Here is a 17981-nt window from a genome sequence, read left to right on the forward strand (position 1 = left end):
TTAAAGCACACCCAAATTGCGCATGCTTTAACAGTAAGGAAGTAAAAGTGCAGCTGAATGCAAGATGCACCTGAAATGTCACACATGCCCAATTTATAAAATAAAAGGACAACATCTCCCCACAGTCGCAATCAGAAAAAATGTGATGTGCAGAATTTACCTTCAGACAAGGGAAACTATATTGCTTTCTTAGTGAACTTTCATAATGAAAGCGGCGCATTGTCGTCACCATTTGCACTTCATTGACCACAGGCAGCAACCAAGCATACAGGGACGGTATACTCAAGCAATCACTTTTAGAGATGCTACTACCACTTTCATGAGGCTCTGCATCGAACTTGTCAAAGTAGGCTTCCGACAGTGTCTGGCATTGTGCACAGACAGCGAGCTTGGCACAGCGCCAGAAACACTGGCAACCGATTACACCGGCACAGTCAGTGCGGAGTCGCACAATATCTCGTGTAAGCAATAGTATCTTAAGAAGTTATTCGTCGAAAATACAGCTCAAGATTGTAGTCGAGCACACAATGAACCGACAGCAACTGGCACAAAATCGTGCTTCCTCGCCAGTTTGTGATGGCGATGATGCTACATCTGATGACTCTGACGATAGGCTGTTGCCAATGCTGTGAACCATTTTGGTTTCCTATCTGGTTGCAACATGCAAGCAAAGGTGCATATTAGATTCAGGTAAATATGATACTTTCTGCCAGGCATTCTTAGAGCCGATGGCTTGACCAAGGAGCCATGATGGCTCCAGTGTGAACAAACTAGCAAAACAACGAAATGGTGACATGGCTTGGTCGCTTGATCTGGCCTTGTCTAGCTCCACGATGACAACAGTAATTTAAACAAGCTCGTTGTCACACAAGATTAGAAAGAAAAAAATGCATATGCAGGCAAAATGGCGATGTTATCTGCACAGCACTTTTGTGGCAGCCCAAGATGCCTTATGCCAGAAGTGCACTTGCTTCAAACAAAATTTTTCAGTGTAGCTGCAAAAGTCACTCTGATCTAAAAACAATGTGTTGCCTGTCAGTCTTTGCTGTCTCAAGTGTTCTGCTGTTTGTTTGCTTTGGCAAAACGTACATCACTGTTAATGAAAGTGCGTGAGTATCCTAAAGAAGGTACGTATTCACAGGACAACATTTAAAAGGTGCCTGTAATTCCGTCTACACTGTACACTACATACTGTATAAAGGTATTTGCTTTTCTATTTAGGCTTCAAGAACGTCACAAGGCAGAGAACCAGCTTGGTGCACTTAAAAGTGTTCTTCTGCAGTATTCACTAATGATAAGCATGCAGACGTACAAGAATAGAACTAGAAAGGCAACAATGTTCAAACAAAAACAAGCTTATCGCAAGAACAGAACAATAGAAGAAACTGAAACTTACCTTAAAGAATGCATTGCCATATTCAGACATAAGAGAATCAGACTTTGGCTTATTTTTGTTGTACAGCGCATAAAGGTAAAACTGAGGCTCCTGAAAAGTACACCATACAAAGAGCAATTAAAAATGTACTAAGAAAAAGAAGACCCATAATTACATATACTACGATTAGAACAAAAATTTCGGGGCAGTACACAAGGCTGGGTATGGTAACTTGTACTGACCTGACCCCTTCATAGAAAAACGACATCTACACTTCTATTAGCTGCATGTAGAGCAAGCTAACAAACACAAACTTCTTTAGAATCCGTGAATGGTTGAAAGGGTTAAAAGTATTCATATTAGGAAAGCAATAAAAAGTCAAATCAGCAGGCAAAGGGGCTTGAATGTTTCTGCATGCACAAAAGAAATCCATACTTCATGAAACAAATGAGTTTATAAAAAAGCATCAAAGGGAAGTAGCTTGGCCATCTACAAAACAATATAAATGACACACAAACACCCACAGAAAACAATAAAAATGACATACAAACTATCTAGACAGTATGTTTTTCTGTAGTACTCCAAGGGGATCTATTCTGTGACGATCACTTTTGGTGACACTATCGCCTTGGCCTCGCCGTTGCCATTGACGCGTGCAGATTGGCTGTTTTAGCAAGGCCAGAAAATGAATAGTGCCTTCTACAGTTCCAGTCTACGCCAATTTTACGTTGCAGTATTGTTGAGTGCTCCCGACATATTTTGAATCAGCAAACACATCGTTTCAGGGTCAGTTGGCGGTGAAGTGTAGCAGACACAAGAGAGGTAAGTGGTAGCTTATAGTAGTGCTTGATGGCGGTTTGCATGCAGGCTTCGCTGTAGTTTTGCCATCCTTTCCATTATCTAGCTGGACGTGGTCAAAACATTGTAGGCATCTATTTTTAAAAGAAAATGCAGACAACAAACTTGCACAAGCACTGTGGCGCTTGCTTTTGTAATGTTTACCTGCTGCCCCTCTGACGGTGCACGATGGCAGACACACAGATGCAGAAACAAAGTGTATCAGTTTACAATATCATCTCCATTGTACTTCACAACCATGTGAGTTGTAACACAATTTATTAATTAATATAACACATTTCACACTCTTTTCCAATTTATTTTACCTAAAATGGCCATAGCCAACTGTAGTCAGCGTGCAGAACCCGTACTATGGCCATTACACTCGAAAACGACACACCTCAGCTGCTCTGCACTCGCATGGTGCACTCTCTCGCATGTTGTGAAGCATTCAAGACGAGTGTTGCTAGTGCATGCCACCGTCATGGGTAAGCAGCCGGCTGATTTATTGAGCGTGACAAACGCCAAGGCAATAGTATCGCCGAAAGTGGTTGTCGCAGAATACTCGATATGATTTGACCAGAATGAGTTGGCTATTTATATCCATGTTATAAGTACTGTAAACCCTTGTTATCTCGATCTCTGATGTCTCAAAATTATCGGTCAAGTCAAAATTTTTTTCCTGGCCATGGTTTCAAACCATGTGTTTTTCACCGCTTATATCTCGAAAAGTTTTTGCGCTGGGCTCTGCATACCTTGAAATCTCGACTTCAAAAATACCAGGGAAAAGGCAATGAGGCAGTATCAGCAGCGTTGGTTGCACTCACTATTTACCCAGTGGTAGCTCACTAACATTTGCTCACTGTGTGTTTGCCGCTCTTCAATGAACATCTTTCACACCAACTTGGGTCACTGGGTATGCGCGCTGCTTTTCATAAACAAAAGAAATACTATTCAAGAAAATTTTTCGGGTGCTCAGAAGAATCAAACCCGCATTATATTCAGCAAACCTAATCTGAATTCACACAAGTACTACAGGTGGAGCTTGCGGCAGCACCGCTAGATGGCACTAGATGGTTCAGAGAGAAGCACAAGATTCACACCTCGTACATGACGCACTTCGGCAGTGGCAATATGGTGTGCCATTACATTGCTTGAATACTAATCGCACTAACGATGTCCACATTTATCGTGAGATGGGTACTGCCGTAATTTTTTCATTATTACTTTCTTTTGGTTGCCTGCAAACCACCTTCTTAACTCTAGCAGGCTAGCAAAACTTTATTTTTCTATATTGCATTTCTGAGGGAAGCTGAACAGTAAAGTGCACAAAAAAAGTGACAAAGGCAAAAGAGTGGCATTGCCCACTTGACAAAAAATCATTAACAGAAATGCCTTGAGAGCCCAATGTCCTGTGACATTCAAGTCATTAGCACAGCCTCTCACTTAGACAGGAAGTTATTAGTGTGTTGGGGTTAAATTTACTGTACAATTCAAGGCATTCTAATCAAAGGCTAGACAACATTAGAGTATGACAAAGAAAACAGGTTTTTCTGATGATCTTACATATTGCAAGAAGCACTGTCCGACCATGAAGGGACATGATTCACACTGTTCCAACTGTTGGAGAAAATAGAGACTATGAAACTCGTAAATCTTCTCTATGTTCCCAAAAACAACATTGCGTTGGCCCCGCAAGGCTTGGGGTATGTCTTCTCTCATCAACTCCGGAATGTAGTTCTGCAGCGAAACCAAACATAAAAAATACATTGTTAATAAACATAACTTTACAGCAAATAAAGTTATTTTTGAAGCCTTACATTCACAGACTGCAACAGATACAGACATAAAATCACCAGCCATCAAGCACAAAGTTCTTTTGCTTAGCAACTTTGCACTAAAGAAAAGAAAATTTAAAGAAAATTTAAAGAAAAGAAAGAAGAAAAACTAAAGAAAATTACTACTTGTATCATAAATTATATGACATTTTAATATCTATGCACAACACCTATCCAACTGCTATTCTTACATGCTAGGAAACATATACATGGTGCAGCCATGCCTACAGCAGCAGAAGGGTGCCAATTTACTTGATTACAACAATGTGTAGGTACCCAACTGGTGCAATTTCAATACTAGATAACAAAAAAATCCACCAATTATTTCATAACAAGCTATGTTCCAGATGCAGTTTCCACTGCTTGCGATTTCTGCACAGTTGTGGAAAATGGGCTCACAGCCATGATCATAGTGCACAGCAAGCCACTCACACAAAGATATATTGGAAAGGCAGCAACCCACACAAATTAAGTGAAGAATAAAATGAAGAGTCTGCTTGCTATGCACTGCAAGGACTGGGGTTGCGAGCTCACGTTCCACAGCTGTGCGGAAATCGCAAGAAGCAGAATTCACTTACTACGCAAGATTATATTAAGCCACAAAACATAAAACTGAACTTGGAGCACAGGCGCATCATCAGCGCTGCATCAATTTACTTGTCAGTTAAAGAATTATCATTTCGAGCAGTATGCCAAGTTGGGTTAGTTGGTTGAACTTAGTTGGGCGCAATGCACAGAAAGTGAAAATATTCAGACAAACACAGTGTGCTACTGTGCAGTCTATTCCACTCATTCATTGAAAAATGGCATTTCTTGATGAAACCTGACTTTTCTGGCCTGTACATGGTTGCCTAGAAGTGAGTGTGTACTTACAGGGCTGTTTTTCCCTCATATGCAAAACTGCTATTATGCTCATATGCAAAACTGCTAAATGCTAGCACGAAAGGCTAGCATTTAGATTTGATTTTTTTGGCTTCTTGATCTTTTCAGGTATAATCTACCAACTTCTGCCTTCTTTGTTGCAGTTGCCACAATGATCATGGCTTGTACAGCATAGACCATTAAGCAACGAGACTGAACAGCTTTGCAAGGCTGTTTAGTTACTGATGCACTTAGCACTACCTTAGCGTGTACACTCATTTTCATCCTTCAGTGTTTTTGTAGCTTCCGTGTTTTTGTAGCATTGATCAATGTCGCAGTTGTGGCACCATGCTAATGGCACTCAATCCTAAGACAATTCACCAGAAAAATCTCTAACAAAAATGTGTACATGCTCCGAGAGTTCACAACATGCTTCAAGGATAGCTATGATATTATTCCAAGCAGAAAAAATAAAAAAAAGAAGAAAAAGCAAATGCATGCACCTCTTGTCGAGCTAAAAAGCCAGCTTCCTGCTGCATACTCTGCCTTACCTCAATAATGTATGCCAATGACTTGACATAGTCTCGTTCTGTTTGTACCATTTCACGCATAACGAGTAGCAGAGTTCTGGAATAAAAAGTGAGCAGGTTTATGTCATACAGTATGGCCATTTATCAGGTAAACATTATTCAAAACAAACTTATACATATCTCAAGTTGAACTGTATATCAGTACTGCCTTTTCCTCCAATAAGCATTTTGCAAAAACAACATTCTAAACCTGCTAGAATTCACTAAAAAGTGCTGTGAACCTGCTAAAAATTCACTACGTAGAATTTCAGCAACAAACTACCACAGACAGTCATTTTTATCAGCTAAGAAAAATAAATTAAATGAACAATTAGGTAATATATACTAAGAAGGCATTTTTATGTAGTGCAAGTATCAAATATTACGTAAGAGGTGCCACAAATTCTACATGTAGAGCTTCTGCACTTGTGGGCTTAACTTCCAAGAAACCTACTAGTATACATCTGCCTCGTAGCCTCGCCTTTCCACACCAAGTTTGTGGTATGCACTGCATTGCAGCAGCTTGTCAGCATGCCGATTTTAGAATTTCACCTGCATTGCAAATGCAGTGTAAGCACTGTCACACATGTTCCACTTTGTACATTTACAAAGACCATCAGAACAGTAGTACTTCTACCAATTCAGTGGCAGACACAGAGGGCTAATGATACGGAACATAAGGACCAAATGGCCTCATTTGTCTTTACATTAGTCTGTTCAAAATAAGAAATTAAACATATTCCTGCAGTTAGGAGATAATGGCAGGTATTTAGGACTAATGTGCCACTTACTCCTGTTTTACCCCATATTTTTCTCACTGTAGAAACGCACAAAGCCTCGAAGTTCGGAATAGTGGAATTATGGCATGCTCGCAGCCCAGCATTTCAATGAGGATGCTGGCCAACAAGTGGTAACGACTCATGCAACCATGCTTTCATCACTGCACCCTTTGCAGCATAAAAATTTGCCTTCTCAACTAACGTTTAGTGGACACAGACTTCTGTGGAGATTACGGGGAGGGGATGTTACACAGACTTACTGCTTCAGCTATAAATGCCCGAGGGGTCTACTTATGAAAGCTGTATTAGAGTACCCATGCCGCTCCCACCATAAGAGCATTTACGTTTCACTTAAACTGCTTTATCTGCTACAAATCAGTCGAAATCTGGTGAAAATTCACTAAGATTATTTACATTCCACTGTCAGCAGCATTACACACATAATATTGCATTTGTGCCAATAAGCAGGCGTGAAATCTGCTAGATCTAATGAGTCTGCTAAAATGACAACACAATGTCTGTAAGTGGGCTCCAATAGATATGAGGTGTAAAAGCCGCAACTAAGTAAATCAACTATGTTAGCATTCTTTGTTTTTTCTAATCGAATGAATAAAATAACATACTAACAGAAATGTTACAAACTGGTTCAAAATCAGTATGTTAGGCCATGCCAAGCAGTAACACTCCCCATACTTATCAGAAAACAGATGTCCAGTGTGAAGAGTGAGCAAGCAGCAATTAATGACTCATTAACAAGTAGATGATGGAGAAGCCTGTTATGGCAGAACAAGCAACCAAGCAGAAAAGAGGAGGTTGGACAGCCAAGGCAACACACAATTGGAAGGAGAATCATTCTAGCCAATACTTGGTGAAAAAGGACAACACGAGGCACAGGCCCGTGGAGGACTCATGTAGCGTGTCAAAACAAAAAGGAGCACAAGAGCAAGAAAGAAGGGTGTCACATCTGCACAAGAACACTGACTTTCTGTTTCTCAGCTGTTCCTCGCTGAAATTGGCATCACTAATGGCCGAGTCAGCTAGCTGCAGAGCAGATGCTCGGGTCAAGAGATGACTGTTGACTGGGACAGGAACTCTGCTGCCTCGACCAAGGTCAGATGACTGCCCTTCACTCTTGGCTTGCTCAGAATCCAGTGAGGTCAGCTCCTCAGACTCGGGAGAGCTTATGGAACTTTAAAGTGGGAATAGGGAAGATCGTGCAAAAAGAGAGGGGAAAAAAATTTTTTTTTGTCTTATACGACACATTAACATGGACTAGCTTACTTCATTTCACAATATCAATTTGACAGCAGTAACCCTTATCCAAAGTAAGCTCACAAGCAGCGAACACATTTAGTAGCTTGTAAAATTCCCGATAACTAACATTAAGGAAAAATAAAATGCTTCAGAAACCAATGCAAGCTTGTCTTTATGCCAAGTATAATCGTCTTTTTGACTATGAGCATCACATGTTACAGATAGTTTAAACTTGAGAGATTACAATTACACACAGTTAAACACAAGTGGCTATTCAGACACTTCAGAGCAGATCTCAGGTAAATTTTGTGACATAGCAATTCTTTAATTCTCAACAGATCTCGGAGCTCTGTAGTAATAAAAAATCTAAGCAGTACTCATTATCACTATTAGAACATCTGAAAACATATCATATATATACAGCAACAGAGTAACTACAGAAATGTATTCAGTTCACATTTACATTGTGTAAATACCCCTTCAGTCCTGTAGAAATTAACTCAACCTACATTTGGCATGAAGAGGATTCATTGGACACTTAATGCCCGATTCCTAGGCAAAATATGCACTTTTTATCTTGACCTTTCTTTAGCAGTCTACTATACAGCTCTGAAATTATACAGAGCGTACCTTATCAAATTTTCTCCTTCACTACTACTGATGGTACCAGAAAGCAGGGTCCCATCGAAAGAGGGCGAAATCAAAGATACTGTAAATCAGATTGGAATCTGAAGGCGCATTATCCAGGCTGTTTGCTCTACCTTGCAAGTCCATCACTCCCTTCAAGGTCTGCCATGGCCGTGCGGTCGGACACCAACCGTTCATTTTGCGCTCGAACCCTGTCACTCGCTCGACTCAATGCTTCCTCGCAAAGCTGCCATGTATAGCTGCGCCTCATCAGCTTGCGTTGCGGACGGCACTGGTGGCCTTCCTTGTGCAAAGAGTTGCGCACTTTTTCACGCAATGCGCTCAGTCCCGCAGATCGGGGACAGCCATCCTTGCTCCGAGATTCCAGGAAGCTCCGCGAAATGGATGTAACAGGACCTCTGCAAACAGCCACACCGAACAGTGTTGCATCAAACAATTTGTACAAGTATACGTGGATATTACATCAACTGCTCTGCAAGCCATTTCCTAGATCAAGGTTTCAAAGCAATATGCCCAGAATTTTCTGCACTATGTTAACCCTTTGAAGGTCAATGACGTAAATATACGGCGCCGCAACCAAGACCAAAAATGGTCGATGCCATATATTTACCGTGCCGTCTGTACGTTTAAAAAGCACTCCAATTTCCTAACTTTTTCTTTTTTGTCATGTGCTGCCACTATGTGGCAATACAGGGAATTTTTTTCGCGTGCCTCCCTCTCTCGGTTTCCGTTGCATGGTTTGTTTTAGCGCTAGTTCGCTGCCACGCGTCTATACACTACCGTTCGTGCATTGGCGCGCACGCGAGCGGGCGACGCTTTGGGTTTTGTTCCGCGGGCGGTTTCGGCTTCTTTCGCTTGCGAAACTGATGGTATCTCGTTACTAATCGCTTAAAGGGCGACCGCCTGTCTCTCGCTCGTTTAGTGCACACAGGGGTGCGCATAGGTAGGATGCCACTGTGCATGCGTTTCCGATGCTTTTCTTTTTTGGAGACGCGCAAAAACTAATTGCCTCTGGTTGGCGATAAAATGAAGATTAGCAGAAGTTTGTCACACATTTTTCTTTTTTGACGGGCACACAACCACACAGTTTTCTTGAGTGCACGCACCTATGCAGTTCAATTACACTATGGATGTACATATTAGTGTAAGAGCAGGAACATTTGAGTCTTGCGAAATATTCTCGTGTGCGCATTTTCAAAGCCTTGAACTATAACAATGCATCAAATTTTTAATTCTTATAAGTGTATTTTCTTTTTTATAGTTGTTATTCATAAAGGAAGAGTACATATATACCAACGCGAAATATTTTTTTCTCGCTTTTTGGTCACCCTAGAAAAATTATGGTAATTTTTTTTCGAAATAAATCCCTAAGAAGAATTGGAATCTGCAATAAAAAAAATCGACCCTGGGCGGTCGCATATGGCGAAAAATATCGACCCTCAAAGGGCTAAAGAGTGCAAGCCACTTGCAGCTTAGCATGTAAAATAACTTATTGTTTGAATATGCTTTTGTAATCAATTAAAGTGGTGTGTCGATGTGATGCTATGTGAAATCTTGTCGCCATCCATGGTTGCTATCTTTTATCTTTTGATAGCAATGGTGATGATGATGGCTAGACTGGCTATGACAGTAGGCTGTTGTGTATTATGCCAATGCGGTTTTGATTTTACTTCCATATCAGATTGCATCATGCAGGCAATTGGACATTCTTGGAAATAAAGGCGCACAATAGAATCAGATAAACACCATATTAATTCATTGTGAGCTATCATTTTCACTTTAATATCCTCCTGGGGCTGGCCGAAAATAAGTGTTTTCAATGGAAGGTGATGTGTGTTTGATGCACTGACCGTACCCTAAGCGCCGCCAAGACAGGCACTACCACTATTGGAGGGTACCATCTGGCATTACCACTAGGGTCATGCAGGCACATGCTGACCAGCCTAGTCCGAATTACCCGGCTAAGGACAATTTCAGGATCAAAATAACAAAAGTTTGGACCCATAGAAGTGTGACGGCCCCTGCTGGAACCTTCGGTCAGGATCGAATTAACTGAAAAATTGAATTAACCCCTGAGTCAAATTAAAGTTGTCTGCTGTATTTACTACTCCTGTGACATAATAATATGTAGATTGCACAGTCATCTTTTTTTATTGTGGTAAAAGCCCAACACAATGCTTTACAAGAATTAACTATCAACAGAGAAGTAGCATCCTTTATAGCATAACCATGCCAGCGAAATTAATCCACACGGAACTTGCTAACAAAACAGGCCACTCCATGTGCAAATGTGAAGCTGAGGAAAATATACGTCAAAAGTACTATGTACAGTGCTCACGGAATGAAACGTGACATGGAGCATTTAGTAGAACCCTGCATACGTGCAAAGTACGCGAGAGCACTATGTCATGTCACAGGGAATGTGGTCACCAGAGGTGATGAGGACTCTGATGTAAGTGTACACGTCAAAATTATGTCGATGTGACACGAACTGCAGCCGGTGGAAACGAAAGTATGCGCATTACTTAGTCCTAAATTGACGCGTTTCATTCCGTGAGCACTGTACATAGCCATCATTTTGGCATCACTGTTTGTGCAACCAACTGCTTATGATCTGCCACACACTCACAATAAAACAAGATACACTCACTGGGCCTGAACCACACACGCTCGTGATGTGTACCTGCTTAAATCTAGTGCCACAGATCACTACAAGTGTTCAAGCAATTTCTTTGATAATTCATGTCTACAGCTGTGACCAAACATTTTCCTACAACGATGGCGCTTGCATGTAATTGAAGGTGATAAAAAAAATCAGAAACTGCTTTGTTGTGTGTTTAACAATTTCTGTGAATCCCTGCACTGTGAACAAGTCCCATTTCCTGCGTAGTACATTAACAAAGTCTCCAATATTTGCATTTGTGTTCCTTATTAGGTGAACCCGCAGACGTACCTTCGCGTCAGGTCATCGGTAATGAGGCCCTGGCTAAGAAGCTGCTCCTCCTTCTCCTGGATGTACTGATCAAGGGCAAAGGAGTCTTGCACCACTGATGTGCCTCCAGATGCTGGGAATGCTGTGTAAGAGTTCATGGGAGGAGGAGTTGAGTACAGGTGGGGTTGAGTTGTGGCAATAGAGCGGCGCCGCACAAATGAGCAGTACGGCGTACTGGTCGAGCCAGGGGTCCAGCTGTTTTGAGGAAAGAGGCTGCACCCATCCATGGCTGACGAACGAAAGCTGGTAGCTAGGGACGGCGATTTGCGGCCTTCTAGCTCCAGCTGCTGGCGAGCTCGTAGTAACGTTGCATGGCGCGCTTCCATCAACTCGGCTGTTTCACGACACCTGGCTTGGGCCGTCTGCATCAGAAAGAAAATATGTTATCCATGCTGCCTAACAGATAAATACCATATTTACTCGCATAATGATCGCACTCGCGTAATGATCGCACCCCTGAATTTTTCGTCAAATTAGATTTTTTTAATTTCCTATGTAATGATCGCACCCCGAACTTGCCGAAGCGATATGTCGTGTGCCAAGTCTAGCTAATAATGATCGTGCTTACCATCTGTCGAATGCTACTCGAACGACTCTTCAAGACAAACCAAGCGGTCTGCGCACACCAGACATTCTTAAGCAGATGCCCCATTTCATTCCTTTCATCACTTTCCGCACTTCCATGACAAAAAAAAAAGCTACAATCAAACTTGCCTTTATTATGTGTAGGCTTTATAATGGTTGTAGTCAACAACAACAAAAAAGGCGCCTTTCGATTCTTCTCGTCTGCACTTGTGGGCACGCAACAAATCGCGAGCAGCAACGATAGCAGCCACGTCTACACTAATACGTTAGAAGTGTACCCCATTCATATGCCGATGCTTGCAACACAGCTAAAATATTCGCCCATCCTTAGCGGAAACCTGCCGTATTAGGATAGTAGTGAAGACAAATGCTGCAATTTCCGCAGCATGCCCACCATGTGTTCCTATGTCACTGGCAGCTAAGCACGCCCATCTGTTTGTGTGCCCTCAAAGTGGACATGGCTATGTTATTGCCTCAAACTTGCCGATATTAACGATATTATTCATTACTGATACGGAAGAAACTGTTTCAATGCACATAATGTACTCACAAGAAGAAAGAAAATCGCGTTTGGCTTGCTCCACTGGCCGCCATTTTTGTTTTGGTGTCCCGCACGACATACAGCGGCAGCCGCCTATTTGTTGACCTATTGTCATCTCGCAGGAAACGCTGGATAAAAAAAATTTTTTTTTTCTTTTTGCGGGAAATTGAACTCGCGTAATGATCACACCCCTGAATTTGCGTCAATTTTTTTACTACAAAAAAGTGCGATCATTATGCGAGTAAATACGGTAAATTGCTTATTTTCCAAATATGCCCACCAATGGGGATAGGACAATTTTGCTGTTAGGACCTGCAGACAGCATTGCCTATCTTATTCCCCAAGTCAGTTTTTGGCACTGTTCATCTCCATGTCAGTTAAGCACTGTGCTGATTAGACACCAGGTTGAGATTATAGTAAATAGCCTTTTCTTTACAACTACAGTAAAATCTCACACATAATATAGACCTGCATACAGTACTACGCGAGATTCGAAAATACTGAAAAGTGAAAAAAAAAGTTTCGTCCACATATAATAGGAGTGTGGCAAACTCAGCAAAACCATTTATTTACATCGGACTTCACACTTCAGTCATCGCCGTCCTTGGTTATGCTGTCACTGGGAAGTTCCTTGTCCGAGAACTCTTTCCAGAAATAGTCATCATCTATGTCGTCAAGCATGTTCTAAATGTTGTACTTGTTAAAAGTGCGACACACACTTCAGCGCATTATGGCAGTCAAACGCATGCCGTCTCTTGGTGCCACAATGAACATGATGGTAGCCATGCAGCAATAACGAACTATAACTTAAATTTTTTGTTGAAACTTTGGCTTGAATCATTATATAGTACCAGGCGGAAACTTGCAACGTTAGTAATTGGAAACCATACTCATATTAATGCGGCTTTTATGGTACATGGCATATATTACAGCCAATGAACGACACTGCATGAATATCTTTATTAAGACAAGTAATTTGCTTTTCTCACAAATATTAGTTTATTTTACAAACTTCTATGTGCCAACTGGAAGAAATTAATTTTTGCTCTAGTATGTGCAAATGTCGGAAAATTTGAAGCATTTCAGACATCTTCGTGTTTTTGGCCAAATAGCATGACCTGCCATACTTTTATTACTCTTCACGAGTTTGTTCTAACATTTTATTGAAACAAAGTTATTCGGTATATTTCAAATAAAATGACTACCTCCAATTAGGGCATATAAGAAACGCATTGCAGAAGTGAGGACAGCTAGGCGAGTTGGTGTAAGAAAATTATGAAATGGCACAAAAGACAACAATGAGAAGCAAACAAGACTGAGCACTTTAGTTTAGGGACACAGTTTCATCTTGACATTTGTTTCCCTTAGTCTGTCTTTCCCATTGTTTCATCACATCATGATACGAGGAACGGTTTTCACAGTTATGAATGCTGGGTACAAATATTTTAATTATCACAATAACCGAGAACTCCTGGGTTTACAGCCTTAATATAAATTTCAATGAAGCTTTTATAACAGTCTTGAACAGATTCTGGACAGAAGTAATCCATGGCACAAGCAAAGAACTTAAGTGCTTTCATGCTTTGTAGGCATTTAAACATATCAGCTAAGTTTAGGAAAGTCAGTTTCTTTGCTGAAGGCCATCAGCCATTTCACGCTGAACACCACTTTTTGCCTGATCACAATAGCTAAACTGCACTGGGCTCAGTGAATGCTTGGAAGGAAGACTAGCTGGAAATGTCAACTCATGATGAGAGCTCCCCTTCTACTACAGAATAGTTTAGATATACATGCTAGCTTCAGCACAACATAAATGTAAGGACAACTGTTTTTAAGCGCACTGTGTTGTTGTCTGCGTTCACCTATGTTGCGCCGAAGCTGCATTAAAAACTCCCATCAACTCACCCAAAAATGTCTACTACTAGATATCTACCTAAAGCAATACAGCTGCATGTTTGCCAGTGAGAAGTTCTATACCTCTCTCATCCTCAGCAAGCACTATTATTTACTTTGGGAAGATGTTGCCACATGAAAGGGAGGTTGATCCCGCTATCTAACCTTCTGAGAATCCTATCAGCAAGGCAGAAAAAATCGTTATTAAAGTTTGGCAGCAGTTGAGAGTGCCTACTTATTATATCAACACAGTTGTTTTCACTAACATCAAAGTGATGACATCTAGTAGTGGCCTTCATTTGTCAACACAACAAAGCCGAAAGAAGTATGCACAGTCTAAAACTTGAGTGACTCAGTATAGCTACTGCTTATACAGTAGCACAAAAAAAGAGTCAGGCTGTTTAGGAACAAACCTTGCACTGCTCCACAAGCTTGGGGTTATCCAGCTTAGAAGCCAAGTCCAGCATCTCACTGAAGTTCTGCTCCGAAGGTGCAGGATGCTCTTCTTGATACTCTTGCAGAAGCCTCATGAGTTGTGTCATGCTTTCAGGTGTGGCAGCACTATCCATTTTCATGCTTGACACAAATTTCATGGCATCCAAAGCCCATTCATAACTCTAAGGATGGAAAAAAAGAAACTGTTATTCCACTTGTATGCCTTCGGAAAACTGTCATCATATACTTTCAGAGGAATTACAAGACCATATTGTTCTGCAAGGAAAAACTAGCTTATTGAGGACAGAAATACCAAGCATTGTCCTCGCAGTAACTGGCTTGAACATTAAAGGGAACTTACTATCACTGTAACAGAACAGCCTCAGCAGTTAAGTACCATACTTAATCTGATGGCCCTGCATTGAATGCTGCAGCAGTCAAAGCACACTGTCTACACCTTTTTCCAAAGGCTAGCATTTCGTAAAGTGCAGATCGCAGCATCCAAGGTGGTTCCAACAGATTATAAGAAGTGGAGCTAGCAAGGAGTGGCTTAGAAACCTGATGAAGCAAAGGGCAAATGATTGCCTTTAATCATTCTCTGCTTACTGTTTTGAATCCAAATAAAATGTGATAACAGAACCTCAGTATACTTTGAAAACATAAAAACATGCTAATGCTTCAGAACATGACACACCCACAATAAAACTTTCTGTAGTGCCCTTTCATACCACCTCGCATGTCAGCTACACAATGTGGATATGGCACCTATCGAGATGTTTCCCGTTCAGCTGACTCCTGGCTACATAAACAGTCAAATAAAATTTCTATTTTCTGCATTATTGCCCAGGCCATGAAATTAAAAAGCCTAGAGCATTTCAAGGACCAAGAGGGAGAATGACAAATGGAGGATTCAGTAGACCAAATACTTCCTACAGTCAAGAGTAGAGGGAGCATATGTGAATATCTTAGCAAATATATATAAAGATTCCGGAGTTACCATAACTCTTCACAAGTAGAAAAATACACACTGACACAATGCCTCCAACGCTATGCTAGAAGAAATATTCAAGCAATTAGACTGAGAAAGATTAAGCGAGAGAATCGACAGAGAACATCTCGGGGACCTGCAGTTCGCGGATGACATTGTCCTATTCATCTACGATGGAAATGACTTGCAACTGGCTGAGGACCTCAGCCATTGACAAAGCATAAGGAAAGGTTTGAGATCAATATGTAAGCAGAAGACAAAGGCAATATTTGGTAGTCTAGCAAGAGAACAAAAATTCATTATTGGTAGTCAGCTCTCGAACATCTGCAAGAGTACCCTTACTCAGGCAAATTTAGCCACAGTGCACCTGGATCATGAGAATAGAATCTACAGAAGAATAAAAATGGGCTGGAGAGAGCACATACACTCAGTAGGCATAAACAAGCCAAGGCAGGCCACTTACTACTATGTTTGAAATAAAAAGTATACAATCACTGCATTCTACCAGTACTAACACATGGGGCTCAGGAGGACACACGCACCACGCAACGAGTGCCGTAAGAAAAAATTATAGGCATAACGTTAAGAGACAAAAAGACAGCGGCATGGATTACCGAGCAAAAGGGGGTAGCCGATATTCTAGTCGATATTAAGAGGACAAAATTTAGTTGGGCAGGCCATGTAAAGAGGTTTGCAGAATGAGTGCCAAGGGAAGTGAAAGTAGAGATAATCTTTTCTACTTTGTACAGGTCAAAGTAGAGCAGAGTCTGGGAAGCACTGATGTAGATAGACTGTTTCTTGTCCACTCCAAGAAATAGACAAGTCTGGATGAGAGTTTGCTTGACTAGGTGACATTACAACGTTGGTTATGAATTCAGTTCCCGACTGATTATATTCAGACACCAATAATTCAGACATGCTCGATTATTCAGGCAAGCTTCTCAGCCCTGCCATTCACCCCACGGACAATATACAAAGACAACTAAAATTTTGAATGCCTTACAGCACACCATTAAATAATTCTGACTGTTCCAGCATGATAGCATGCTAATTCAGCCACCGAGACAAGCAGAAAGAGCAAGGCTTTTGTTCCGATACATTGCCAGCACCTCCTTGAAACCGAAAGTAGCAAAGCCTAGTCAATCCAGTAGTCACCAACTGCCCTCAAACAACGAACAAGCCAAGATAAGTCCCCGAGTTGTAGAGGCTGCATTTGTGCATTAGTCATGCATTTGTTCTTTTACGAATTAAATAGAATTGTGATTTTGGGCGACTTCGTTCTCTGCTAATAGGAATTTTCAATGCTCAGATTCATCAAACTGCTTCAAAAAGTGCTACATAGATGCCAATGAGAGGAGCGATAAAGCAACAGAAGTGCCTGACAATGAGTGTTGCGAAAAAAAAAAACAGTAATCATTAGACTGTTAGAGCACAGTTGACATCTGTTCAAGTCACCAGGGGATAAAGATCTGACATATCTGGCATAGTTTTATCTATCTGTAGCAACAGCATGCCACTGGCCAGAATGTCGACTTACCAAGTTGTACGAAGCATATGTGCATGCAGCAATGAATTCAACAAACTTTTCCAACCACTTACAGAACAAAGACGCTTCTTTTCTGGCAAGTCCGTTATTTCTAACTTCCTATTTTCTTTTCTTTTAGCCTGTCCCCACCAAATCCAAATTTTCAGTTGCCATTTGTATATGATCTTGATGTAAATAAGAATAAGATGAGCAGAGAGATTGTACCACTGTAATCACGCCCATTTAACCACAGAGATAAAGTGGACTTTAAGTAAATGAAACTACATATGCAACTTTTGGTTTGTTTTGAATGCTTGCCTTCATTCTTTAGTAATGAAAACAGATTATTCATTGCATCAATTATATAGTACTAAAACAAATGTCCCTGACTCATGCTCATGGGCCCATCAGTCACTCATAACAGCATAATTAGCACTTGTGCCAATCATGTGGGATTTTTCATACACATGTTCTGAACTTCAATTTCGAGAGAGAAATAAAAAAAAATGTTCCTCTGTTACATCACTCAACAGCAACAAGTTTCAGTGTGTCTGTCATTAAAGTGCGTAAACAAGGGAAGACTCAAGTAGGCCTCCCCTTCTCCTCCACACAATTCTCTCAGTGTTTAATTCTCACCCTTGAGAATAGTTGGCCTTGAAGTAAGCTAGAACCTGTACTATGGTAATGGTGATAGTTTCTTTTTCTTTCTTTGTATGTTTCTGTACTGCTATAAGTCAGCACTCCCAGCTCACTCTTTCTCGGTGGAAATATTGTAACAGTATCTATTATGTTCTATCAATGGTGTCACATTTCTGTATTATGCTGATATGAGCACAGACACCATAAAACCAGCTTCCCTTA

At 41.0% G+C, this 17981-nt stretch overlaps 1 protein-coding gene across 4 annotated transcripts in view; it reads right to left on the reverse strand.

Annotated features, from left to right (window-relative positions):
- LOC126543158 (puratrophin-1-like) overlaps positions 1-17981 on the reverse strand; it is a 379196-nt gene that overhangs the window by 27032 nt on the left and 334183 nt on the right. For 3 of the 4 annotated variants that reach the window (XM_072286216.1, XM_072286212.1, XM_072286219.1), the window contains 7 exons: positions 14586-14789; positions 11115-11515; positions 8275-8559; positions 7242-7448; positions 5463-5538; positions 3779-3952; positions 1397-1486 (listed from right to left, as the gene is read on the reverse strand). In XM_072286216.1, coding sequence (XP_072142317.1) covers positions 1397-1486; positions 3779-3952; positions 5463-5538; positions 7242-7448; positions 8275-8559; positions 11115-11515; positions 14586-14789 — 1437 coding nt within the window. The remainder of the gene's footprint in view (positions 1-1396; positions 1487-3778; positions 3953-5462; positions 5539-7241; positions 7449-8274; positions 8560-11114; positions 11516-14585; positions 14790-17981) is intronic. The other variant, XM_072286218.1, reaches the window with a different exon arrangement.

The sequence above is a fragment of the Dermacentor andersoni genome, chromosome 1 (genome assembly GCF_023375885.2).
Source record: "Dermacentor andersoni chromosome 1, qqDerAnde1_hic_scaffold, whole genome shotgun sequence".
Lineage (NCBI taxonomy): Eukaryota > Metazoa > Arthropoda > Arachnida > Ixodida > Ixodidae > Dermacentor > Dermacentor andersoni.